This window comes from Rhinoderma darwinii, chromosome 9, assembly GCF_050947455.1.
Source record: "Rhinoderma darwinii isolate aRhiDar2 chromosome 9, aRhiDar2.hap1, whole genome shotgun sequence".
Lineage (NCBI taxonomy): Eukaryota > Metazoa > Chordata > Amphibia > Anura > Rhinodermatidae > Rhinoderma > Rhinoderma darwinii.
In genome coordinates, this window is record NC_134695.1 from 42895689 (window position 1) to 42922732 (window position 27044).

Below are 27044 nucleotides of genomic sequence, written 5' to 3' on the forward strand. Positions count from 1 at the left end.
TATGAGTTGGATGATGCCCATTCCAAATTTTTCTTGGAAACTCCTATTTACTAGTTACTAGTCACATACCTGTAGATATATTAAATTGTCATGCAGGCCTCAGCACAGGAACGTGGATCCACTATGTCATTATTGGTTTGGTTAGGGCTAAACTGTGAGGCGGAATATAAGGGATTTTGCATGACTACGGTAATGGAGATTAAGTCCGGTTACACCACTTAGCAAGTTTTTTCCTTGAAACCAAACAAAACTCACAAACACGTGACAGAAAATAGTGGCCACAGCAGCATCTGTAGTAACGGATTTACAACGTTATAAATAGCATTCAATTAAAATAACTCTTAAATATAATATATCACAGACTATTACAAAAAAAACAAATAAATATTCTGTATAACCCAGGAAGGGAGCCTTGGTAGGTCGTTATCCAGTCAGTACCCAAATTCATATTCCCAAGTCGCACCGCGCCATTTCGGGACTGACAAATTTGTCAAGGGTTCTGCACCTCCACTTTATGTAACACCCTTGTTCCCTGGATTGACAACCAGCGGGAACAACACATTTCCTCCATATTCAATTACTCCACTTAAAAAAGAGTCACCACACCTCCAATGGAACCCCTTATATCCCGTTTAATAACTGCTGATCAAGACCTCCTTCCCGCTGGCTCCTCCGACAATGTTGAACTCCAAATCAATAAAACCCTCACCCCGGGTATTGCCAATAATAAGGGCGTTTGGGTAAGCTGCTTGCTGGTCCAGACAATGTTGGACCCACTGACTCTTCACCTTTCTACCAACTAGGACCCACTGACTCTTCACCTCCCACCCCTCACAATCAATTTCCTACTTTTTTTTTAATACAACCCTTCCTACTGACCTAAAACTAACCCGCTAACCCCTCACAATCTACTCCTCCTAACATGCCCCTCACGTGAGTATGGTAATTCTCACGTTGCTTCTCATGAATAGTCTCCAATAGCTACCGCTTACGCTTGCAGATGGTATTTCTGAAGCAAGGTACCTAATTCCATAAACAGGAATGTGGTTTTACAAATCTGAAGTCAGGACAGGCAACACTATAAGACAAATGCAGGCAGGGGCGTAACTAGAACCCCATAGCAAACTTTTTACTGGGCCCCTCCCCTCCCCTGGGTCCACACACATCCCCCCTGTAGATAGTGCCCCCCGTAGGTTCTGCCATACAGCCCCCTGTAGACAGTGCTATACAGCCCCCCTGTAGACAGTGTAACACCCCCTTGTAGATAGTGCCCCCCTTGTAGACAGTGCCATGCAGCCGCCTTGTAGATAGTGCCCCCAACTCCCCCCTGTAGATAGCGCCATACAGCCACCCTGTAGATAGCGCCCCCACCTCCCCTTTTTAGATAATGCCATACTGCCTCCCCAGTAGATAGCACCACACAGCCCCCCTGTAGAAAGTGTCATACAGCCCCCCCTGTAGATAGCGCCATACAGCCCCCCTGTAGACAGCGCCATACAGCCTCCCAGTAGATAAAGCCATACAGCCCCCCTGTAGATAACGACATACAGACTCCCCTGTAGATAGCGCCATACAGCCCCCTGTAGATATCGCCATATAGCCCCCTGTAGATAGCGCCATACAGCCCTCCTTTAGATAGCGCCATACAGCCCCCCTGTAGATAGCTCCATACAGCCGCCCTTTGCAGATAGTACCATACTGCCTCCCCTGTATATAGCGCCATAAATCCCCCTGTAGATATGGCCATATATCCCCCCTGTAGATAGCGCCATACAGCCCCCCTGTAGATAGCGCCATATAGCCCCCTGTAGATAGCACCATACAGCACCCACACTGTAGATGGCGCCATACATCCCCCCTGTAGATAACGCCATACATCCCCCCTGTAGATAGCGCCATACAGACCCCCTTGTAGATACTGCCATAACCCCCACCTCCCCCTGTAGATAGTGCCATACAGCCCCCTGTAGATAGTGCCCCAACCTCCCTTTTGTAGATAGCGCCATACTGCCTCCCCTTTAGATAACACCATACATTCCTCCTGTAGATAGCACCATACAGCCCCCCTGTAGATAGCGCCATACAGCCTCCCCCTGTAGATAGTGCCATACAGCCCCCTGTAGATAGTGCCATCCAGCCCCCTGTAGATACCGCCATACAGCCCCACTTCTGTACATAGCCCCCCCCCAAACAAATAAAAGAAAAAAAAACATTATACTCACCTAGATCCCATTCCCACGACAAACTGAGCTTCTACACAAGCCCCCTCAATGCTGACGGGACCCTAAATATGTAGACCCAATAAACTATAAGTAATAATTCTATAAGTCAATTACCTGTGGCTGACATGGTGGCAATAGGAGAAATCCCCCCAGGAAATACCTTGACGTGCGATTTGCCACCTTCCTCGAGAGTTGAGCTTGCTAGTCTCAGCAGAGTTTAAATATTCTGCCTCAAAAGCAGTGTCCAATGGCCCATGATGCATCCGGGTTCTGCCCAGTGCCGACCATTTGCGTCATTGGTGTCAGCACCGATGAGTATGACTTGTCCAAACAGGAGCTTCTGCCAATTCTCTTACAACTTCCGGTACAACACACTTCCTGGGGTTCTGTCTACCAGAGATCCATCCGCCGCCAATATGACCTTTATGACATGTTTGATTGGCGAGACATAAAGGACTATTGTCGGAATATCATGTCACTAGACACAATGTCTAAGTCTTTTTGCTCCTTATAAATTATTGCTGGTGTTTCTTTCAGACTCTCTCTATGATCCACATTTCGTCCTTGATAACACCGTATCCAACATAATTTGTTCCATTGTGTTTGGAAGACGATATAACTATGATGAGTCAACATTTAGGAATGTTCTCAACCTGGTCCATGAACATTTGAAATTGGCAACTGGGTTTTGGGCCCAGGTAAGTTATTATGTCATTTGTGATGCTTTTTAATATTAAATACTCTTTAATAACAATACGTTTTGCAATGCTGTACCTAAATTATTCTGTGAACTAAACCACATCCTCAGGTTGTAAGCAATCCCAATCATGCAATACTCACAATTACATAATTTTCTCTAATTTGAGACATTAAGGGGTTATCCGGGGACCAAAAATTGCATTGCAATAATATATTTATGTGAAAAGAAGTAACGTACTAATGTACTTTAATTTAAAATTCTGTACTAAAATCATGCAGGTCTAACCTTCTGAATTGTTCCCGGAAGTCCTGGAGCTATTCTAATAATGATGTCGCACCGACACAGCTCCACATGACTGAGGGCCCATGCTGTTCGTGTTGGTGTGTTATGAAGAACATGACCTCAAGGGGCAGTCACATTGCCTATTGCTTGAGTCCCCAAGCAGAGCATAAGCTTGCGCTTTGCTTGGGACTCCAGCCCTGCTCCCGATGTCCATATATGGTCAGTGAATTCAGGGGTTTTCTATCGCTGGAGTTCCTGAGCAGCGCTAGTCCACCTGTGTTATATTCATTTGGTTTGACGTGATTTGGAAAGACACACCCCTGTCTATATAAGGTCTCACAGCTTACAATGCATATCAGAGCAAAAACCAAGCCATGAGGAAGAAATAACTACCTGAAGAACTCAGAGACAGGATTGTGTTAAGGCACAGATCAGGGGAAGGGTACAAAAAAATGTCTGCTGCACTGAAAGTTCCCAAGAGCACAGTGGCCTCCATAATTCTTAAATGGAAGAAATGTGGAACAACCAGGACTCTTCCTAGCGCTGGCCTGCCCCACCAAATTAAGTAGTCAGGGGAGAAGGGCCATGGTAAGAGAGGTGACCAATGGTCACTCTGGCTGAGCTCCAAAGATTCTGTGTGTAGATGGGAGAAACTTCCAGAAGGTCAACCATCACTGCAGCACTCCACCAATGTGGGCTTTATGGCGGATTGGCCAGAAAGAAGTATCTCCTCAATAGAAGACACTGAAAGCCTGCCTGGAGTCTACAAAAAAGCACCTAAAAGACTCCGAGATTGTGAGAAACTAGATTGTGTGGTTTGATAAAACCAAGATTGACCAAGGTGTGCAAACCTTGTGGCATCATACCCAAGAAGACTGGTGGCTGTTATCGCTGCCAAAGGTGCTTCATTTAAGTACTGAGTAAAGCGTCTGAATACTTATGTCAATGCAAGATTTTAGTTTTTCCTTTTCAATAAATTAGCAAAGATTACTAACATTCTGTTTTTACTTTGTCATTATGGGGTATAGAGTGCAGAATGATGGGGGAAAAAAAAACAACAAAAAAAAATAACAAAATGTGAAAAAATTTAAAGGGTCTTAAGACTTTCCGAATGCATTGTAGGTACATTTCAGGTATGATAAAATATTTATCACAGGGTTGACCACTACTGTCAAATGTGCTACTTGGAAAACTATTACTGAAAACTCTTCTGTCTCTTGTTCTACACAATAATAAAGTAATCTTTCCACACAGCTCTACAATGCATTTGGATTTGTCAAATATCTTCCTCTACCACACCAGAGGATGTTCAGAAATGTTAAGACTGTTTTTGGATTTCTTGGTGAAGTTTTAGAGGAGCACAAGAGAAGCAGGGTGTCTGGGCAGCCTCGAGACTACATTGATTACTATCTAGAAGAAATGGATAAGGTAAAGTATTTTCAATTCTGATAATGCCTAGACATTGCAGTGATCCTATTAGCCTTATAAATACCTTTGAAGTCATCTCAAGAACTGGTAAAAGTTCATGTAACATGAGGTTGCAGGAAGCTTTGAGGTTCTTGATACACCTTTGACATAGTTTTTTTTTTAAATAAAATTAAATTGTGCACCAGTGTGATTGGTGCAGCTTCCTAAATACATTTTATTAAAAATTATTTTTACTTTTTGAGATACAGCTCCTTTGCATACTGTATACAGAGCAGCTGTATCTTGTACTGAATCCTGTATCCATCTGTTCAGCGGCACTGACGGGTTCAGTGTCAGTGTATGCTGCATTTCTCTGACATGCAGGATCGAGCTGTTATGATCACATCTAAGTTCATAACTTAGATGTGATCGATAACAGGTGGATCCTGCGTGTCAGGGACACCCAGGAACCACTGTGACTGAACCAGTCAGTCCCGCGGACCTGACGGATTAAGGTCTTACCGAATGATACAGCTGCTCTGTATACTGGATACAAAGCAGCTGTATCTCAAAAAGTTAAAATTATTTGTAATAAAAATTTGCGCTGGTGGACCTGTCCTGTCCTGCATTACACAGACAACAAATTGATTTGAATGGGCACTGTGTAATGCTTAATTTACCATTTGGTAGCGCTGCAGAAAAATGTAACATTACTGCCAATGGATAAGAGTGGCACAGTTTTTGAGGGGAAGCAGCCATGTTTTTTCTAATCTCATACAACCCCTTTAAAGTGCATTGCAACAGCATTCATAGTGCATATCATACCAACGAGCCTAAGGCAAGCCCTATGTATAGCTAATGTAACAATTACAAAAAATGTATTCACCATTACCCGATATAGTAAGCAAGTCTCAGAATATGTTGTAGGATATTCTATTAGGAATCCATGACGAAGCCAGGTGTGAGGCAGTGTTGTGTGACTTCTTTATTAGACATTACTTCCAGCCAGGACGCGATGTCTTTTCACACTCCCGACACTTCGGTAAAATTTGTGGGGGACTTACTCACACAGCACAGCGAGATCACGCTGTGCAGTGATTAAGTCCCACACAAACTTTACCGAAGTGTCGGGAGTGTGAATAGATATCGCGTCCTGGCTGGAGGCAAAGTCTATTCACTCTCAAGACACTTCAGTAAAGTTAATGTGGGTGTATGTGACAGCACAGCGAGATCACGCTGTTCTGAGTACAAATGGACATGAATGAATAGAAGTGTATGACGCTGATTGCTAACTGATTGGTCAGCGTCATACACTTCTCTTTACAACGCCCACTTGGTCAAAAGTTAAAAAACGCCCAGCTGGGCATTAAGAAACCAATTAGCATAAATCTAAAATTGCTCATAACTTGCTCAAAAATGATCATTTTTCAAAATAAAAAAACAGCGCCGAGTGTGAGATTAATAAATGCTAAGCTTTAAGGGGTCTCCTTTCTCTTGGTCAGGTAGGAGATGGACCAAAATTAAGCTTTAATACAGAGAATCTCTTCATGTGCATGGTAGATCTGTTTGTTGCCGGAACAGAGACCACTTCATCTACTTTGGAGTGGAGTCTTCTTTATATGATGACGTTTCCGGACATTCAAGGTAAATTTGTTATAACATGGTCAGTCCTATTCAATAAGTTTGACTTTGTGTGGTTATAATAAAGCAAAATGGAGACAATAGTTAACTCTTGAAGGTGCTCGGCAGCCCGTCTGATCTAATAGTGTGGACTATAAGCCTATAGAAGCCTTATCTGTGTGCAATTGCAATACTAAGCAGCCACACCCTCATAAGTAGTATATGTGTAAAGGCCCTTTTACAATAAGAACTCTATAGCAGGTTTTGCAGCTTCAAGTTATGCCACTGGAAATTATCATTACTACAAGATGGTTAATCTGTGAAATCCAAGCTGTGCTATAGTTTAATATAACTCCTCAAAATAATTTGAGGACAAAATCATTTAAGTAACATTTTTCTAGAGAATAATTGTGGAAAGCCCTATGGTGTAGGAGATATAGCGGGTGTAACTTCATGGCAATTGTTTTATGTCTCAAGGCCCTATTACATGCACCAATGATCGGACAAACAAGCATTCATATGAAAGCTCATTCCCGATCATTGCCCTGTGTAATCAGGGCAACGATCAGCCGAGGAACGAGCAAATTATGCAGAATTAAAAATCATCTTTGTCGGCAGCACTTCTCCCTGTGTAATCAGGGTAATGCGCTGCCGACATGATTTTAAAATATATGGGGATGAGCGATCATTGCTCCATTTGAAAGGAGCAAACGATCGCCGATCAACAAGCTGTCTCGTTGATTAGCCCTCGTTTACACGGCCCACGTCTGGCCATGTAATAGGACCCTTAGTTTAGGTTGTAAATTACAATTGTGAATAATTTTATAATTTCAGAGAAGTGTCATGAAGAAATAGATAAAATTAGAGGAGACAGGGACCACCTTGACTATGAGGATAGACTGAGGATGCCGTACACACAGGCTGTACTGCAAGAAGTCCAACGCTTTACTTCAATTGTGCCGCTGGGAATCGCACATGCACCTATAAAAGACATGGAGCTAAACGGCTATACCATACCCAAGGTAAGGAAAAGCAGTAGGAAGAATATAGCATCCCATTTGCACATTGAGCAGTACAAAATAAATGTTGTCACATTCAGCAAACAGGCTTAAATTTGAACAGTCTATATAATTCAAAGACATACATGGCCCATATCTTAAAGGGGTTATCTGGCTTGGAAAACTCACTTTCAAATACTATGTTAGGGAGTTATGAGTAAATTGTTCCCCATTCGGGCCCCTAATCTATTAGCCAGAGAGTAGAGCGGCTATAAAGAAGGTCCCTTGCTCTGGAGGACCCAGCAAGTTAATGCATTATACAGACAGCCCATTGATTTCAATAGTATACTTCATTTCTCCTGTGGTGGTGCTGCAGGGGAATTGAACACTTCCTGCCAGGTTTCCCTACTAGTTACAGCTGATCGCGCCAGCACTGGGATACTTTGTGATCAGCTTATGGTCAGGAGACCCTACAAACTAAAAGAGATTGTTCAAAGCAGATAAACCCTTTATAGAACAGAAAATATTTCACTAAATGCTCTAAAAGTAGATTGCAATTTATTATTTCAACCATTTTAGTATGGGGAGAGACTGAATTCTTTGATCTTTTGGGGTTTATAGGCTAGGAAGCTTGCTGTGTGTAGGGCAATATTCTACAGATGTATCACTGACATAGTTATAACGGGGATGATCACTGATCCTTATATGTTTCTATTCTGTTCAGGGAACATTGATTATCACAGATCTGTCCTCAGTGCACTATGACGAAAGTCAATGGAAGTATCCGCATGAGTTTAATCCTGAGAACTTCCTCAACAAGGATGGAGAGCTGGAGAAAGTAGATTCCTTCCTACCATTCTCTGCAGGTAAAGAGGGCAAAAGCAGAGGGTTGAAGGAATTACATACATTTCATTATAATAGCATTTCCTAGATCTATAAGTTTATACTACATATTGTAGAAATGTGATTAGTAATATTGGTTATAAGACCTCATGCACATGAGGTGCAGGAGTGTACAGACTTCAATTCAGGGTTGAATATGAATCCATATTGCACTATTGTGTGCTACAGTATTCTCCTTAAAATCAATGCTGCTAGGTGAGAATACAGTCTATGAAGCAGCATGGTCCGGAGCATGACCTCCTGAGTGATGGCAGCCCGTCACGGTCACAGGGTATGTGGACCCACTAGGCCGCTCCGCCGTAGTGGGGAGGCAGCTGACCAGGTCACAGTCTACACGAAAGTCAATAGCAGATAGCAACGCTTGGGTACCTGAACTAGTCCAGACGGTGGCTGTGGCTTCAGCACGGATGGAGGCCGGTGCGGCAGGTAGCGCCAGATGTGACGGGCAGTATCCGATGTTGCAGAAGACACTGGATGTGGCAGAAGACACTGGACGTGGCAGAAGACACTGGATGTGGCAGAAGACACTGGACGTGGCAGAAGACACTGGACATGGCAAACGACAGCAGGTGCAGTAGACACGACTCCAACACTGGTAGGCACAGGAGCAAGAACAATACGGGATACAGGAACGGGTAACAGGCCACGGGTAACAACTGGAATGGCGAAATACTAAGGGACCATTTGCAAGACAGACTGGGATAGACTAACAACACTCAGGCAAGGATCAGAAGGCCTGGGGCCTTCTTATAGACCAGGAAATCATGGCCGTTGATGACGATTTCCTTTGTGTGCACGCTGGCCCTTTAAGGCCGGGCACGAGCGTGCGCGCGCACCCTACGGGACACAGCAGAATGGAGCGGAAGTGAGCGCTGGCGTCTCCTAGGAAGGAAATGGGAACCAGCGCTCACGAATCCATGGCTGCGGGCGTGGGGAGGTGAGTAAACCCGACGGCTTGCGGCCATGGACGCTACACAGCCTTTCTATACATTCTAATAAAGAGGTTGCTATCACTCATCAGGACATGCAAAGGCAGAGGAAAGCTGGGATCTGTACTCTACATATAAGTCTGCTGTATTACATTTAATAATAATTTACAAAAAAGATTTGACTCACCAGACCAGCGGACCTCTACCTATAATATGCTGCCCTCAAAGGTGTTACACAAGATTAAAGGGGTTGTCCAGTTTCAGCAAATAATGTTATTTCTTGTATAATGAGAAGTTATACAATTTTCCAATATACTTTCTGTAGTAATTCCTCACATTTTCCAAGATCTGTGCTTGTTGTTATTCAGTAGGAACATTCATTGCTTACTTCCAGTGTATAAAATTCTGTCCATGGTCATGTGATGAACTGACAGGTGCTGGGATCAATAGAAAACACAGCTCTGATACATATACCTTATCCTGTTGTAAATCAGTGGGATTCGTCAGTAAAATGCATCCTGCATAGCTGTCATGGCTCTGTTATGGACAGAATATAAATGTTGCTTCATCAGTGTGCCTGTTTTGATCATCTACTATTTTTTTTAGGACCACGAGTTTGTCTTGGGGAGAATCTTGCCCGCATGGAAATTTTTCTGTTCTTCACTACTATGCTAACACACTTTGAATTCCACTGGCCGGACCCCAAGTCTTCTCCCGACCTTACCCCAATTTTCGGGATTTCTCAAGCTCCGAAACGTTTTAATATGAGGCTGGTGTCCCGTACATAGAACTTGTCTTTTTATAATGGAATCAGAACTCTTATCATATTTTAAGTTTTCAATCATGCCTCTCTTAATACATGTTGTGAAATTGATTAAAATGTTTATGTGACTCCATTTTGTGGCATCCATCTTGTATGTGTCTGTGTCTCTTCTCTCCGATATATCGATAGAACTTATGGATTTGGATCTGGTTAAATTTCCTGAGTGAGTGTCAGTTGATACACTCATCTAAAACTTCAGTCTAATATATTTTGGCCATGATTTCTTCAACAGTCTTTGGTGCCAAAACCCGGGAGATTAATCGTCTGATAGCTGTCACTGGAGGTCGGGCATTGCATCAGTGAAATTTTCAAAACTGGCCAGTAAGTAAGAAGCTTATTCTTACACAAACCTTAGGCTTAGATACAGGGTTCAACAAACAGTATCACACATGTATCTAAGTCTACCATATGTGTTAGGCTGTGTTCACATCATGGTTGCCCTTCCGTTAAGGCGTTCCGTCTGAGGTTTCTGTAGGGTAACCTCTCAACGGAATGGCAAACTGAAACCTCAGCTTCCATTTCCTCACCATTGATCTCCATGGTGACGGAAACGTTGCTAAAGGTTTCCGTTTGTCACCGTTGTGACAGGGTTCCGTTGTTCTTGACGCAACCAATAGCGCAGTCAACTGCACTATTGATTTCGTCAAAACCTGATTGACAGCATCCAATACTAAGGTGGGGCTTAGTGTTAGCCGGTGCAGAGGCTAACACTAACCCCCCATTATTACCCCGGTACCCACCGCCACAAGGGGTGCCAGGTACAATCTAGAACCCGACCATCACTACAGATGGACTGGGGCGGCCACAGGTTGGTATTATTAGGCTGGGAAAGGCCAAACACAGTGGCCCTTCCCACCCTGGTAATGCTAGGCTGCTGCTGCTGTGTTGTATCTGGCTGGTTGGGGGGGGACACACCACATCATTTAAAAAAAAAATATATATAATAATAATAATCTGAAAGATCTATGTGGGGTTCCCCCATTTTTATAACCAGCCAGATACAACATAGCAGCAGCAGGCTAGCATTACCAGGATGTGAAGGGCCACTGTTTTTGGGCTTTCCCAGCCCAATAATACCAGCCTGCGGCCGTGCCAGTGCCCAACCATCACTGCAGATGGTCGGGTACTGGATCATACCCGGCTCTTACCGGTATCCCTGGTGACAGTGGGTACCGGGGTAATAATGGGGGTTAGTGTTAGCCTCCTCATGTCTAACATTAAGCCCCGCCTTAGTAATGGACGTTGTCAATCAGCCAGCATCTATTACTAAGGCAGTATGATTGATTGATTTTATTAAAAAATATTTTCACTTTTTGAGATACAGCTGCTTTGTATCCTGTATCCGTCAGGTCAGCAGGACTGACAGGATCAGTGACACGCAGGATCCACCTCAAATCTATCACATCTAAGATTATAATTTAGCGCAGGGCCCGTTTCACTGATCCCGTCAGTCCTGCTGACCTGACGGATACAGGATACAAAGCAGCTGTATCTCAAAAAGTGAAAATATTTTTTAATAAAACGTATTTACAAAGTTGCACCAAACACACATTTTTATAAAAAATAAATAAAAACGACGTGATTTTTGCGACGTTTTTTCCGTAGACAATGCAGGTTTTGTTTTTTATCGTTTTTATGCACACCTTTTTTGCTATTTTAGAATTTTTATTCATAAAGTTTGAAAATAATAGTAAAAAAATAAGCTTTTTTAAGTTTCAGCTATTTTTTTGGGTAATAACATAGTTTTACCCTAAAATAGACCTTTTATTTGTGATCGTCATTGTCTACCGGAAATTTTTATATATTACATGTCTATATTAGGGTAATTGGGTCAGCGCTAGCGTTACAACAATGATTGGCGGGGGGAACGTTTTTTTTGGGGTGGGTATTTTATGTGTATTTATTATTTAATTTTTTTTTGCACTTTACTTTATTATTTTTTTATTACTGTGGTCTGATCCTCAAAGGTCAAAAAAGACCTTTGGGGAACTTTATATATTTATTTTCTTTCTTTTACACCATGTTTTTCCACTGTAACTGGAGTTGCACAGCAGCCCCAGTTACAGGGGAAATCAGCCCTCTCATAGTGACGATTGTCACTAATAGGGCTGTGCTGGGTCTAGTTAGACCCAGCAACAGTCTGCCACTAACGGCACCCGGCGATCATGTGACCAGTCACATGATCACTGGGAGGAATAGAGACAGCGCCGCTGCTGCTGTCTCTATTCCTATACACAGCGTTCATTGAACGCTGTGTAAGAAGACATCGGAGAAGACAGAAGCAGAATAGCTGCTTCTGTCTTCTCCTCGGGGTCCCCGGCAGTCACTGACAGCCGGAGACCCGACATTCAGCTGCCCGATCGCGCGGGCAGCAAGTTAAAACCCGAGCCGTAGAAAGTCTATGGCTCGGGTTTTAAGGACCCGTCCCTGACCGCTGGCCGTAAAAATACAGCCAGCGGTCGGGAACCAGTTGGGCAGGAGGATAAGCCAACTAACCTCAGCGCCGGTGACCGCCCGCCCGGCTCTTCTTGCAGCTTTGGAGTAACAGAACAGCCGTCCGTCGCTGTTCTGTTACTCAATGGCGGCGCTCGCACTTCTCAGGGAGGCGTGTCCTACCCCTGGATCCCGGCCAATTCCCTGCTCCTCCCCTTCTCATCTTCGCCAATATGATAATCCGCCACTGGATAGGTACTATAAGTGTCTGTCGGTAGCACAACTGCCCGGTGTAGACAGACTGTCCGTTGGTGGCAGGGAGTCGGCGCAGAGAACTGTGCGGATATACAGACTGCACATTTATAGCAGAGAGTCGTGAACATCGTCAGACTGCGCGTTTGTAGCAGAGAGTCTTGGACAGAGAAGTTGGATATTCATCGGTAATATCCTGTAGGTAGTACCTGTAGTACCACAAGGACTTCTGCGATTAAGTCCTGATTATGGGGGATCTCAGAGAGTAGAGCGACATGCATTAAAATATTGCTTCTACTGTTAGTTTGTTATTGTATCTCTACTTTGTAGATGCATATATTTATTGGGCTTATAGGGGGGGGGCTCTATCTACACTGCACAGATACATTATATTTCCAGGTGGGGAAAAAAAACAGGTATGTATCCCTGTAAATTCGGAGTAGTTAGCAACCATGAAGCATTCCTTTATGGCTTATCTGCCTTCGCTGCTTCCTGCTTTCTTATCTTATCCCCTAGGCTGAGAGAGAAACAGCTGGTCCTTCATTTACAAGGTTTTATATATCAGTCATAAACTTGTAAGAAAAAAGAGACTGTGTTTGTATGAATCTCTTTAAAGAGGCTCTGTCACCAGTTTATAATTGCCCTATCTTCTACCTAATCTAATAGGCGCTTTAATGATAACAAACGTTTTTTTGTTTTTTTGGAGAAACGTTTATTTTTGACCAAGTTATGATCATTTTTATTTTTATGCTAATTTGTTCTAAATTCCCAACTGGGCGTTTTTTTACTTTTCACCCAGTGGGCGTTGTAAAGAAAAGTGTATAACGCTGACCAATCAGCGTCATACACTTCTCCTCATTCATGCCCAGCTTGTTTCACTGCACAGCGTGATCTTGCAACATCACGCTGTGACGGGACTTCCTCCCACAGGTCCTTCACTGGTGCCATGGAAGACTGAACAGACATCGCTTCCAGCCACTGCAGATTCGGATAAACGTCTTGGCATGAATGAGGAGAAGTGTATGACGCTGATTGGTCAGCGTCATACACTTTTTCTTTACAACGCCCACTTGGTGAAAAGTAAAAAAAAAACCCAGTTGGGCATTTAGAACAAATTAGCATAAAACTAAAAATGATCATAACTTGGTCAAAAATAAACGTTTTTATCTACATTAAAGTGCCTATTAGATTAGGTAGGAGACAGGGCAGTTGTAAACTGGTGACAGAGCCTATTTAACTTCTTCATTATCCAGGCTGTACCCGAGTATGTTCAGGCTACTGCCTAAAGCTCATCAATACCTGTAAAGTCCAGGCCAGACAGAAAACCTGTTTCAGCAATAACATCCATGTACGTCAATACTGGATATAGAATAACTATGAAGACATATATAGACAACAATACTAGAAGTGTAAATAACCATAGTACAAGTAAAGCACTAACCAATATCAAAAAAAATATCTTTATTTGGACAATATTTAAAAACATACATAGACCATCACATACAATATAAAACTACACATAATAAAAATGTGGTAGTGGTATCTAGGATCAACAAATGTATCATATTATACATTCATACAGTGTATTGTCAAGGTATTGACAATACTGTACAAGAATACCTCAAAAGTTAACGGTATACTAAATATGACCCCTTGAAAAAGCTGACGGCGAAACGTACGTCGGGTTGTCTTGGTGTGGTTGACTCATTTAGGGGCAGACATGCAGAATATGGGTTGGTATTTGACATGGATCTGATCCTGACTTTATATATTTTTTATATCTTGGATCAGTCTCTCTGACACTGTCATTTGTATTTTTTGTCCAGTGTGTACACATTTAGTATACCGTTAACTGTTGAGGTATTCTTGTACAGTATTGTCACTACCTTGACAATACACTGTTTGATTCCATGGATGTATAATATGATACATTTGTTGCTCCTAGATACCACTATCAAATTTTTATTATGTGTTGTTTTATATTGTATGTGATGGTCTATGTATGTTTTTAAATATTTTCCAAATAAAGATATTTTTTTGATATTGGTTAGTGCTTTACTTGTACTATGGTTATTTACACTTCTAGTATTGTTGTCTATATATGTCTTCATAGGTATTCTACTGCCTAATGCTGCCCATACACTTTCAATAGCTGCCGACTGACAGCTATTCCTTATGACTCGACTATATACATGCACACTCAGGCCGGCAAAGTGTGTATATATTTTCATTTGGGAGAGGGGTATAAGCCGCTGCCAGAAGTTATCTCCCAGGGGAACAAAGGATTTTGCATGTTGAAATACAACAGACCCGATCATTCTTTCCACTGCCATCTGCCATCGAGGGAGAGTTGGGATACCGACATACACATTAGATTGGCCGCCGTTCCCTCCTAAATCAGTAGGTACAGCCGACCTAATGAGTATGGGAAACTGGACAGCTGGCTCTCTCAGGCAATAGGAGGCATCACAGAGTATTCTGGAAATGAGTCACCAAGTAATGGAATATTATGCATGGGGAAGCAGAGTTCAGAAAATAAAATATCCCATGATCACAAGAAAAATAATTGAGGTACATATAAAGGCTGCAGAAACATAAGGTTTTCAATGATTTTAGGAAAAGAGAAGATAATGTCAAAATGTTCAAATCAGAAAAGTTTACAGTATTATAATATGTGTGTTCAGTGATCTTCCAACACATGACTGTGGCATGACAGGAGTGCTGACCTGTCAATAACACTGCAGTCCCTCCCACAATTAACTGTCCACATTGTAAACAGTAGGGACAACACAGCAATGGTCAGTGCACAATCACTATTTTTTACTTGCTCGGTGTTCCTTCTTGCATTACAGTATACCATAATACAAAATTTTTCACTTGTTATACTGTACTTTTTTAGCTGTACGTCATAGTCGGTAGGGGGGAGTATGTAGGAGGCACAAGGGCCGAGCTCACATCCTACGATGCAGGTATTACAGCTGACTCCCATCTTTGACAGCTAGGATCGGAGATAACTCTGATACCTGATGTTTAACTGCTTAAATACCACTGTCAATAGCGACCGCGACATCTAAGCCATTAGACAGACAGGGGTGGCCCACTTTATCTTTCAATCGTGCGGGGTGCCGATGGTTCTCATGGCAGTCTGGGGTCTTATGGAAGCCCCCAGGCCTGCCATCCTTGTGCTCCTTTTAAGTCCAAGAAGCAGGGCTTAACAGAAGCCAGTAAAAATCACAATAAACTGCAATACATTGCAGAGTATTGTGCCAGTGATCGAACGATTGCTTCTTCAAGTCCCTGAGGTGGACTAAAAAAAATATTACAAATTATGAATGTTTTGTAAAGTATGAAAATACCTTTTTACATTTTCCCCTTAAGTAATGTAAAAAAATAAATAAATATAATTAGTATCCCCCGTCAGTAAAAGACTGAACTATTCTAATATAAACAAAAAAAACACACGAATTGCTATTTTTGGTCACCTTACCTCCTACAAAAAAATGGAATAAAAAGTGATCAAAAAGTCATATGTACCCCAAAAAACGTAGTAATGAAAACTACAGTAAAAATATTTTTTCATCCAGAACACTTGTTTTGTGCTACCAAGCTGTTTATGCCAGGTCTTGCCTACGCAAATTATTCCACAGTCCTGTGCCAAGGTCACCACCTGATATAAGATAGATGTGTTCCATTGTACATGCCTCACTGCCATCATGAGACGCTGGGTATTCCTGACTTTGCTTCTAGCCGGTAAGCCATCTGAGAAAAAAAAAAAACAACTTAATGTAGCATTAGTGTAACGTTCCAACCTTTTGAGTCCCCCAGAGGGGAGGACGCTTTTTATTTTCTAAGCCAGAAAACTCCATTCTGCAATTCCCTAATATATTCCTTAAGGGGGATGACTAGTTTAGCAAATCCATTTTTAAATACCATATTAAGGCATTAAGTCAATGGAGGGGGATACGCCATTTGGGACCTGCATCTATTACCCAAAGCGAAGAGCAGCTACCAAAAGTATATCTCTTTCTCTAGAGGACAGGGCATGTCCTTGGATTACACTAACATCCTATTGACCTTGCAATGCTCTTATTCTCTTGTGGTGGTGCTGTTGCCGGGGAAGTGAACGCTTGCTGGCAGGTTCCCTCAAGGAGTACAGGTGATTGTTGAGGATCCCAGCGGCAGGACATCCAGTGATCAGCTTACAGTCAGGAGACCTTTCTCACAAAAAGGATTGTCCAAAGTAGACAACCCCTTTAAAATAGTTTTAGGCATGGAACTTCTGTTGAACTATCGTCACTATGCAGAATATTAGATTTGTAGTAACTAGCAGCAAATTCATTAGTTTAGGTTTAAGGCTTGTTCATATAACTATTTGACTTTGACAAAAGCTTTACATTACTATTCTACTTTTGGGGAATTTCTTCTTTTCTAATGTGTCTTATCTGTCCACTTAATGGTGACATTCAGTCACCTTCGGATTTGGTGACATTGCCATAACACATTCATCTGTATTTAGTGGACAAGTGATCCCCAAAAATTAACTTTGAGAAATGAAGATCCACATAAACTAATTGGCCACAGGTTGCCCTATCCTCACCAACATGTTGACATGCCGAATGAGTGAATATTATACAAGATATTGGTAAAATTGGCATAAACATCTAAGGACATGACTCTCATTTTTCCATGCGCAATTTCCACATGATGCAGTTAAGATGCACATGGTAATGTCTAATATTAACATATAAGCACATACTGTAAGTGCACTATTGGTAAAGCATGAAGGTGGCCGCCTGGTGGCATTGTAGAACCTTCTCCTAGTAGATAAGAAGATGGTTTCTTGTATATATTTGTATCACTAAAAATGTATGAAAGAGTAATATTCACCCGTCAGAAACTTCTGCTCCTGTTGACTATCTTGTCTACGTTAGATATGTCTGGATGCAGGACATATCTAAAGCAGAACAGGTAGTTTGAGTCTGGCTGTGTGTCATGAAGCCACCAAATATGAAGTATCCCTGTCAATATAATTCCCTTTAAATATATTTACTCACATTTCAATTGCTCAGGAAAAATAAAGATCAGATTACTAAATGCAAATAGTAAATAATGGAAGACTATTATGAGATGAGCCAAAGCGTTAGATCAGACTGCGACATTCCTTATACTGTTGGCAGGTTTACCATCTCAATGTTGATTCTGAACAAATGACTCTTCTGAACTGAGCAAATAAACTACGGCCATTATTACATAGCTATAGGGGGAATTTATTAAGACTAGCGTTTTATATGCCAGTCTTAATATGAAGAGCGTTGGAGTAAAATGCGCCTAAATTATTAGGAGTTACACACCTCCTGATAAATTAGGCGCATCGCTGGCTGTCCGTGCCCCATAGAGTGACATCTATGCCAGCTAGGAGCTGGTGTAGATTTCCGCTATAATTTACGCCGGTTTCCGGCTTTAATTATAGTAAATGAATAGGGCAGCCCCTTCTGCTAAGCACCGCCTACTTTTTAGAAAAGCAAATGTTGAGCCATTCGAGACTTAGAAAAGTTCATAAATTCCCCCCAAAGACTTTAATAGTAGATTGGCCACGTTTTCAGCAACAAAGTATAGACAACTTTCTTCCACTCCAATATTCCTTCATGATAGATCCATTCAGGGAAGAAACTGAGAGATGTTTGGGTGAAAATGCTACAGTCCTCATATAATAGGATATTATTGCTCAGTGATAATATAAACATTGACTATGACAAGTTCTCATTTTAAGGGAAAAAAATGAATTGATCAATTTTCCTTGACATCATTGTGCCCCAATGTATCTTCTCTATGATCCTTATAATATCATAGAGATATTGTTGGTGCCACCCGTATTGTAACCATACGTTTCTCCACAGTGACCTTGGTCTCTGCTCGACCTCAACCAAGGAATCTCCTGCAGTTCAGAAAAATAATAAAATGCATTATACCTGGCAGTCGTCCCCTGGAGGAATACAATGACTATGGATGCTACTGCGGATTTGGAGGCTCTGGAACTCCAGTAGATGAGCTTGACAAGTAGGTTCCTAATATGAGTTATAGCTTGAGGCTCTCGAGTGCCAGTTTAAAATGCATACCTGGGCCCACACCTTAATAAGAACTACTAGTTCCACTCATTGAATTACATCACAGGATCTATATACAATATAAAACTCATGTATTCATTTGTATAGTGAGATAGCGTTGTATAGCATGATGACGTCACTGTGTAATTATCATAAGACCTTGTGCCTCCACAAGACACACATATAGATCTGCATCGAGGGGCTTATGGGACCCTAAAAGTATTGCCACCTTTCTGACTGTTAGTTCAGTACCTCCTATAGCCACGGTTCTAAAGGCAAGCATAAAGCAGAAGCATAACCATATAAATCACAATATTTTTATACTTCATATTTTCATAAAAGACTTTTATGAGCAAACTCAAAATTGATTATTGACAGTGCAAGATAATTTGAATTTGCAAAAACATTTTAAACAGAACTTTTTTTGATACTTTTACATAGGGTAGTTTAATATGCAACATAATATAATCTAAGCAAATTGGAACTATCTTAATTGAACTACAAGGTAGTAGACTACACTCTGGACTGGAGATTGTCCTTATTCTGCAGTTAATACACACACAAAAGACAATTATTCTTAAAGAAATAAAATGTCAGGACTGAATTTTATTTCAGTTTCATGACTTAAAACCTTGGATATCGACCAAACATATATCTTTAATACTTGAATTGCTGTATATTGCATGTATTGTCAAACACATGATGCAGGTGCTTCAGGCTGGAACGAAGCAGACTGTATCGTTCTTCAATTTAATTGCTGACAGGAAGTGAAGGAAATCCCTGCTCCTGTGATGGGAGTACAAGAGGAAACTCCTGTGCGCCTAGGTTCTGGCACTATAATGGGCCCATAGTACTAAAGTCCCTTAAAAGTTTAGCAAAAGACAACCCGATCTGACTCTGGAGCCAATCGCTTACCACTAGGGTCTTATGGGATAATTTATAAATACCCTTTTAGGGGCAGTTCACACTGAGTTTTTTTGGCGCTGATTTTGATGCAGAAACCACTTTGGAAGCAGCGCCAAGAAGCAGCCAGAATCGCAGCCCACATTGATTTCAATGGGAGGCAGAGGCGTTTTTTTATAGGGCGGCTTTTGGCCGTTGACTGGAAAAATAATTCCTGCAGGAATTCTAAGGCAGATGTTTTTCTGCCTGCAAAAAAACTCTGTGTGTACAGGGCCTTAGAACTTATTCATTTTATCTCCTGTCTGTACAATGATAACAACAAATATTTAATAAAAAACTAAAAGTGGATGTGCACATGTTCTATATACTGTAGATCAGGGGTCTCAAGCACGCGGCCCCTGAGGCTGTCATCTGTGGCCTGTGGGGCACCGTAGCTCCCTCGGGAAAAGAGAGAGCAGGCCGAAGGAGGAATGCGTCGGCATATATGGACAGTGATGTCAGGGGATTCCCCAGAGTTCCGGAGCAGAGCCTATACTAGTGTTCTGCTCTGGGACTCCGGCTCTGGGGTTGTCTCTGACATCACATTCTGATCCATTCTGAAAAAAAAAGGGCTGCCCAATCTTCATATACTTGTGTCTGCCCACCGCTGCCAACTGAGCTGCCAGACTGCATTTAGTGACACTTAAACTGGAATGGAAAACTGGATTTTAAAATAAGCACGTGGAGTAAATTCGCAAATTTCCTTTAAGTTTAAACCTAGCGGTATTATTATAGTAATGTAGTATTATTATAGTAATGTAGTATTATAGTAATGTAGTATTATAGTAATGTAGTATTATTATTATAGTATTGTAGTATTATAGTAATGTAGTATTGTTATAGTAATGTAGTATTATAGTAATGTAGTATTATTATTATAGTAATGTAGTATTATAGTAATGTAGTATTCTTATAGTAATGTAATATAATAGTAATGTAGTATTATTATAGTAATGTAGTATTATAGTAATGTAGTATTGTTATAGTAATGTAGTATTATTATTATAGTAATGTAGTATTATAATAATGTAGTATTATTATAGTAATGTAGTATTGTTATAGTAATGTAGTAATGTAGTATTATAGTAATGTAGTATTATTTTTATAGTAATGTAGTATAATTATAGTAATGTAGTATTCTAGTAATGTAGTATTGTTATAGTAATGTAGTATTATAGTAATGTAGTATTATAGTAATGTAGTATTATAGTAATGTAGTATGGTTATAGTAATGTAGTATTATTTTTATAGTAATGTAGTATAATTATAGTAATGTAGTATTATAGTAATGTAGTATTGTTATAGTAATGTAATGTAGTATTATAGTAATGTAGTATTATAGTAATGTAGTATGGTTATAGTAATGTAGTATTATTTTTATAGTAATGTAGTATAATTATAGTAATGTAGTATTATAGTAATGTAGTATTGTTATAGTAATGTAGTATTGTTATAGTAATGTAGTATTATTATAGTAATGTAGTATTATAGTAATGTAGTATTATAGTAATGTAGTATTATAGTAATGTAGTATTGTTATAGGAGCAGAGCCTATACTAGTGTTCTGCTCTGGGACTCCGGCTCTGGGGTTGTCTCTGACATCACATTCTGATCCATTCTGAAAAAAAAGGGCTGCCCAATCTTCATATACTTGTGTCTGCCCACCGCTGCCAACTGAGCTGCCAGACTGCATTTAGTGACACTTAAACTGGAATGGAAAATTGGATTGTTAAAATAAGCACGTGGAGTAAATTTGCAAATTTCCTTTAAGTTTAAACCTAGCGGTATTATTATAGTAATGTAGTATTATTATAGTAATGTAGTATTATAGTAATGTAGTATTATAGTAATGTAGTATTATTATTATAGTATTGTAGTATTATAGTAATGTAGTATTGTTATAGTAATGTAGTATTATAGTAATGTAGTATTATTATTATAGTAATGTAGTATTATAGTAATGTAGTATTCTTATAGTAATGTAATATAATAGTAATGTAGTATTATTATAGTAATGTAGTATTATAGTAATGTAGTATTGTTATAGTAATGTAGTATTATTATTATAGTAATGTAGTATTATAATAATGTAGTATTATTATAGTAATGTAGTATTGTTATAGTAATGTAGTAATGTAGTATTATAGTAATGTAGTATTATTTTTATAGTAATGTAGTATAATTATAGTAATGTAGTATTCTAGTAATGTAGTATTGTTATAGTAATGTAGTATTATAGTAATGTAGTATTATAGTAATGTAGTATTATAGTAATGTAGTATGGTTATAGTAATGTAGTATTATTTTTATAGTAATGTAGTATAATTATAGTAATGTAGTATTATAGTAATGTAGTATTGTTATAGTAATGTAATGTAGTATTATAGTAATGTAGTATTATAGTAATGTAGTATGGTTATAGTAATGTAGTATTATTTTTATAGTAATGTAGTATAATTATAGTAATGTAGTATTATAGTAATGTAGTATTGTTATAGTAATGTAGTATTGTTATAGTAATGTAGTATTATTATAGTAATGTAGTATTATAGTAATGTAGTATTATAGTAATGTAGTATTATAGTAATGTAGTATTGTTATAGGAGCAGAGCCTATACTAGTGTTCTGCTCTGGGACTCCGGCTCTGGGGTTGTCTCTGACATCACATTCTGATCCATTCTGAAAAAAAAGGGCTGCCCAATCTTCATATACTTGTGTCTGCCCACCGCTGCCAACTGAGCTGCCAGACTGCATTTAGTGACACTTAAACTGGAATGGAAAATTGGATTGTTAAAATAAGCACGTGGAGTAAATTTGCAAATTTCCTTTAAGTTTAAACCTAGCGGTATTATTATAGTAATGTAGTATTATTATAGTAACATAGTATGGTTATAGTAACATAGTATGGTTATAGTAATGTAGTATTATTATAGTAATGTAGTATTATAGTAATGTAGTATGTTATAGTAATGTAGTATTATTATTATAGTAATGTAGTATGTTATAGTAATTCAGTATTATTATAGTAATGTAGTATTATAGTAATGTAGTATTATAGTAATGTAGTATGTTATAGTAATGTAGTATTATTATTATAGTAATGTAGTATTGTTATAGTAATGTAGTATTGTTATAGTAATTCAGTATTATTATAGTAATGTAGTATTATAGTAATGTAGTATTATTATTATAGTAATGTAGTATTGTTATAGTAATGTAGTATTATTATTATAGTAATGTAGTATTGTTATAGTAATGTAGTATTGTTATAGTAATGTAGTATTATTTTTATAGTAATGTAGTATAATTATAGTAATGTAGTATTATAGTAATGTAGTATTATAGTAATGTAGTATGTTATAGTAATGTAGTATTATAGTAATGTAGTATTGTTATAATAATGTAGTATGTTATAGTAATGTAGTATTGTTATAGTAGTTCAAATAACTAATTGATTAACAATAATTTTGTATTGTATCAAATTTGAAAGTAATGTGGGCCGTCAACTTCACATTTTTCCTATGTGCGGCCCATTTACCCGGCCGAGTTTGAGACCCCTGCTGTAGATGAAGTATTATGGACATGAGGAATTCCAGTCCAACACTGCCCGTGATCATTAATTTATCACACATATCCCCAGTTCTAAATGTACACACTTAAAGGCTATAGACCTATGATTTTTTTATTTATTTAATACATCAATGTTTTTTTGTGAATTTAAGCACATTTTTTAAATTTATTTTTATAAAAAAAAGAAATTTAATTTTTACAATAAAGCTTCAATGTATCCTGTATACAAATAAGCTGTATTGTTCACTTTCAGTCCATTCCGTCAGATCAACTGAACTGACGAATCGGCTGAGAGCGGGTCTCTGGCACACAGGACCCACCTAATATCGATCACATCAACTTAGATGTGATCAATATTAGTTAGATCCTGGGTGTCAGAGATATGCAGGACCCACTCTCAGCCGAGCCGTCAGTTCAGTTGAAGTAACGCATCGGTTGAGAGAGAATGATACAGGATATATAGAAGCTGTATTGTAGAAAGTAAAAAAAAAATTAAGAACAGTTAATTCAAAAAGTGCTTAAAATCACAAAAAACATAGATTTAATTAAAAAAACAAACAATCAGAGGTGTACATACCCGTGTTCATTGACGTTAGGATTTTTTTTTCAGAAGATTTACTTTATAAGCACAGATGTCCTTAACATAACTCAGTAAGCACCAAGGTCCAAGAAAGCACAATATTCCCACTGTTTCCATATCCTGGGAGATGGCAGAACATGTGAAAAGCGAACGCGAAATGGATTTGTGTTTTCCTATATGAAGAAAAAAAATAAAAAACCTGTACATTATTTTACCAATAAGTATTCTCTTGCAAAAAAAAGAACACTAGGGATTAGTGGGAAAAAGTTCAACCTGGAACAATTAAAGAAACGCTCCAGGCAAAACTCATACACCGTGTTATGAATAGTTGCCAACAGTCCTGATTTTGGTGGGAGAATCCCGGGAACCGGTCCACAAAAGGGGCAAAGTTTATGTAAATTCACCTGAAAATTTGTGCATGGCCTGAGGGGGCGGTAAAGAACACCAATGACAGAATCCCTGTGTCATGCACCGCCCCCTCAGGCCCTGTATAAAGAACAACACAGTGTATGAGGTTTGCCTGGAGTATTCCTTTAAAAATATGCTTGTCTATCCAACTTAAGGGATCATTGTTGGTAGGGCGTATTCTGAAACCACTGTCTTGGGCATCAAGAGAGCCTGTGTCGCCCCTGAGATTCACAGTTACTTGTAAGTTTTTGTAGGGGGATTTAGGCAAAGCTTGGGAGAGGGGGGAACGTAATAATTTTCTAGCTTTAATATAGTTTTTACTATACTGAGGGGAAACAGAAAATGCCAACTCAAACAAGGGACTTCTACCAATATGGAAGGTCCTGGGTTTATCAAGTAACAGTAAGGCTATCATAACTTCAGTTCCCGGCCCATATTATTATTAAAAACCTATAGCCGTTTTGTTCATTAATTTTCAGTTCACAGGAACCAGTGACATCATTAAAGGTAAAGCTGTCAAACATCTTCTGATATGTCATAGATACATGTGACAAGATGACATGTGGAGTCTGTGATCTTTGACCATCCCAGATTTCCAGAATGAAATGCGCTATAGAGGCTTAAAGAGGCTCTGTCACCAGATTTTGCAAGCCCTATCTGCTATTGCAGCAGATCGGCGCTGCAATGTAGATTACAGTAACGTTTTTATTTTTAAAAAACGAGCATTTTTGGTCAAGTTATGACCATTTTTGTAGTTATGCAAATGAGGCTTGCAAAAGTCCAAGTGGGTGTGTTTAAAAGTAAAAGTCCAAGTGGGCGTGTATTAGGTGCGTACATCGGGGCGTTTTTAATACTTTTACTAGCTGGGCGCTCTGATGAGAAGTATCATCCACTTCTCTTCAGAACGCCCAGCTTCTGGCAGTGCAGACACAGCCGTGTTCTCCAGAGATCACGCTGTGTCGTCACTCACAGGTCCTGCATCGTGTCAGACGAGCGAGGACACCGGCACCAGAGGCTACAGATGATTCTGCAGCAGCATCGGCGTTTGCAGGTAAGTAGCTACATCGACTTACCTGCAAATGCCGATGCTGCTGCAGAATCATCTGTAGCCTCTGGTGCCGATGTGTCCTCGCTCGTCCGACACGATGCAGGACCTGTGAGTGACGACACAGCGTGATCTTTCGAGAACACTGCTGTGTCTGCACTGCCAGAAGCTGGGCGTTCTGAAGAGAAGTGGATGATACTTCTCATCAGAGCGCCCAGCTAGTAAAAGTATTAAAAACGCCCCGATGTACGCACATAATACACGCCCACTTGGACTTTTACTTTTAAACACACCCACTTGGACTTTTGCAAGCCTCATTTGCATAACTACAAAAATGGTCATAACTTGGCCAAAAATGCTCGTTTTTTAAAAATAAAAACGTTACTGTAATCTACATTGCAGCGCCGATCTGCTGCAATAGCAGATAGGGCTTGCAAAATCTGGTGACAGAGCCTCTTTAACCCCTTTGGCTCTGCTAAGAGGACATTCAAATCAATACACCCTTGCATAGAATTCTCTGTCAGATTATTAGTAACTGAAATCTCTGGATAGTCCCAAAGGGGTCTGAGGGTTCTATAGTCCTTTTTGATTCTGTAAATTAGTTGCGGTCTGAGATCGTAGACTACACCAATGATGTCATCTTCTCACATGTAAAAAGATCCTATTGACTAAATTTCTCAATCAAGATACCGACATATCAAGAATTGAAAACCGACAATAGTCCCACAGGTATGTGTAGAGCTTGTAATGTAGATCTCAGACTTGTTGTTCTCGTTCTGTCACACACAGGTGCTGCCAAATTCATGATAACTGCTATGAACAATACAAGTCATTGAAGAACTGTGATGTAATATTTGACAATCCTTACACCGAGTTTTACTCTTACAGCTGTACTGATAACACTGTGACCTGTAAAAGTAAGTATTGTGTAGAAAAACAAACTCACACGTGTTAGGGTGGTCATAGATGGCTGATACGGAGCAATTTTTATGTACCAGCTTCAGTGGCAATGTCACATGCCACGTCACTATGGTATTCATTCCGTCAAAACGACGAAACCCTTGCACAACTGAGACAAACGGAAACCATTTGAAGCGCATTTGTCACCCATGGTTTCAGTCCGGGTTCCGTTCTGACGGGAAGCTCTGATGGAACGCCAGAACGGAGCCCTGATACAGATGTGAACGAAGCCTTAGTATGGTGAAGTGCTTTTATACTATAATAATTTTCTTCAGTCTATTCATTGATTGTGTTTCCCCCGCTGTATAGGTAGCAATAACCCCTGTGAGATGCACATATGTGAGTGTGACAAGAATGCCGCTCTCTGCTTTTCTCAAGCCTCGTATAATGAGCCATACAAGAACCTGGATAAGAACAAGTACTGTCAGTGACTCGACGCCCAGCACTAGCTGCATTTACATACAATATTGTCTTCTCCTTAATTCCGAATATGCTCATGCTAGCAATTGCCACATTGTCAGTGTACGGCAGCCATAGACACCTCAGCTATACTACTGAGAAAACGCAGCGTATCAATACCCGCAAGCAAACATTAAATTCTCTCATTTGTAATAAATGCTTTTTTAAGCTCTTCTGCTCTTTTGATCATTATTAATTGCACCTACAGTATATGTATGAACGTGTTACATACACAAATTTTGCAATGATAAAACCGACAAATTTGGATGGATCAGATCATTATATGATCTACGCAAAAATGGCTGATCTACTATGTAAATAATAGTAAATGGTGATTAGACGGGGTCTTCATTATGGAGAGTAATTGCCTGCACATCTTTCTGATTAAGGGGGTTTAATAACGCAGA

General features: G+C 39.8%; 1 protein-coding gene across 2 annotated transcripts in view; it reads left to right on the forward strand.

Annotated features, from left to right (window-relative positions):
* The window catches only part of LOC142660332 (cytochrome P450 2J6-like), a 47449-nt gene extending 20640 nt beyond the window's left edge, over positions 1-26809 (forward strand). Inside the window, exons 4-11 of one of the 2 annotated variants that reach the window (XM_075836933.1) lie at positions 2760-2920; positions 4459-4632; positions 6114-6255; positions 7066-7253; positions 7954-8095; positions 18467-18626; positions 26008-26135; positions 26488-26809. In XM_075836933.1, the coding sequence (XP_075693048.1) occupies positions 2760-2920; positions 4459-4632; positions 6114-6255; positions 7066-7253; positions 7954-8095; positions 18467-18626; positions 26008-26135; positions 26488-26609 (1217 nt within the window). In that variant the 3' untranslated portion in view covers positions 26610-26809. Of the gene's footprint in view, positions 1-2759; positions 2921-4458; positions 4633-6113; positions 6256-7065; positions 7254-7953; positions 8096-9667; positions 9918-18466; positions 18627-26007; positions 26136-26487 lie in introns of those variants that run through there. The other variant, XM_075836932.1, reaches the window with a different exon arrangement.
* The last annotated feature ends 235 nt before the right edge of the window (positions 26810-27044 follow it).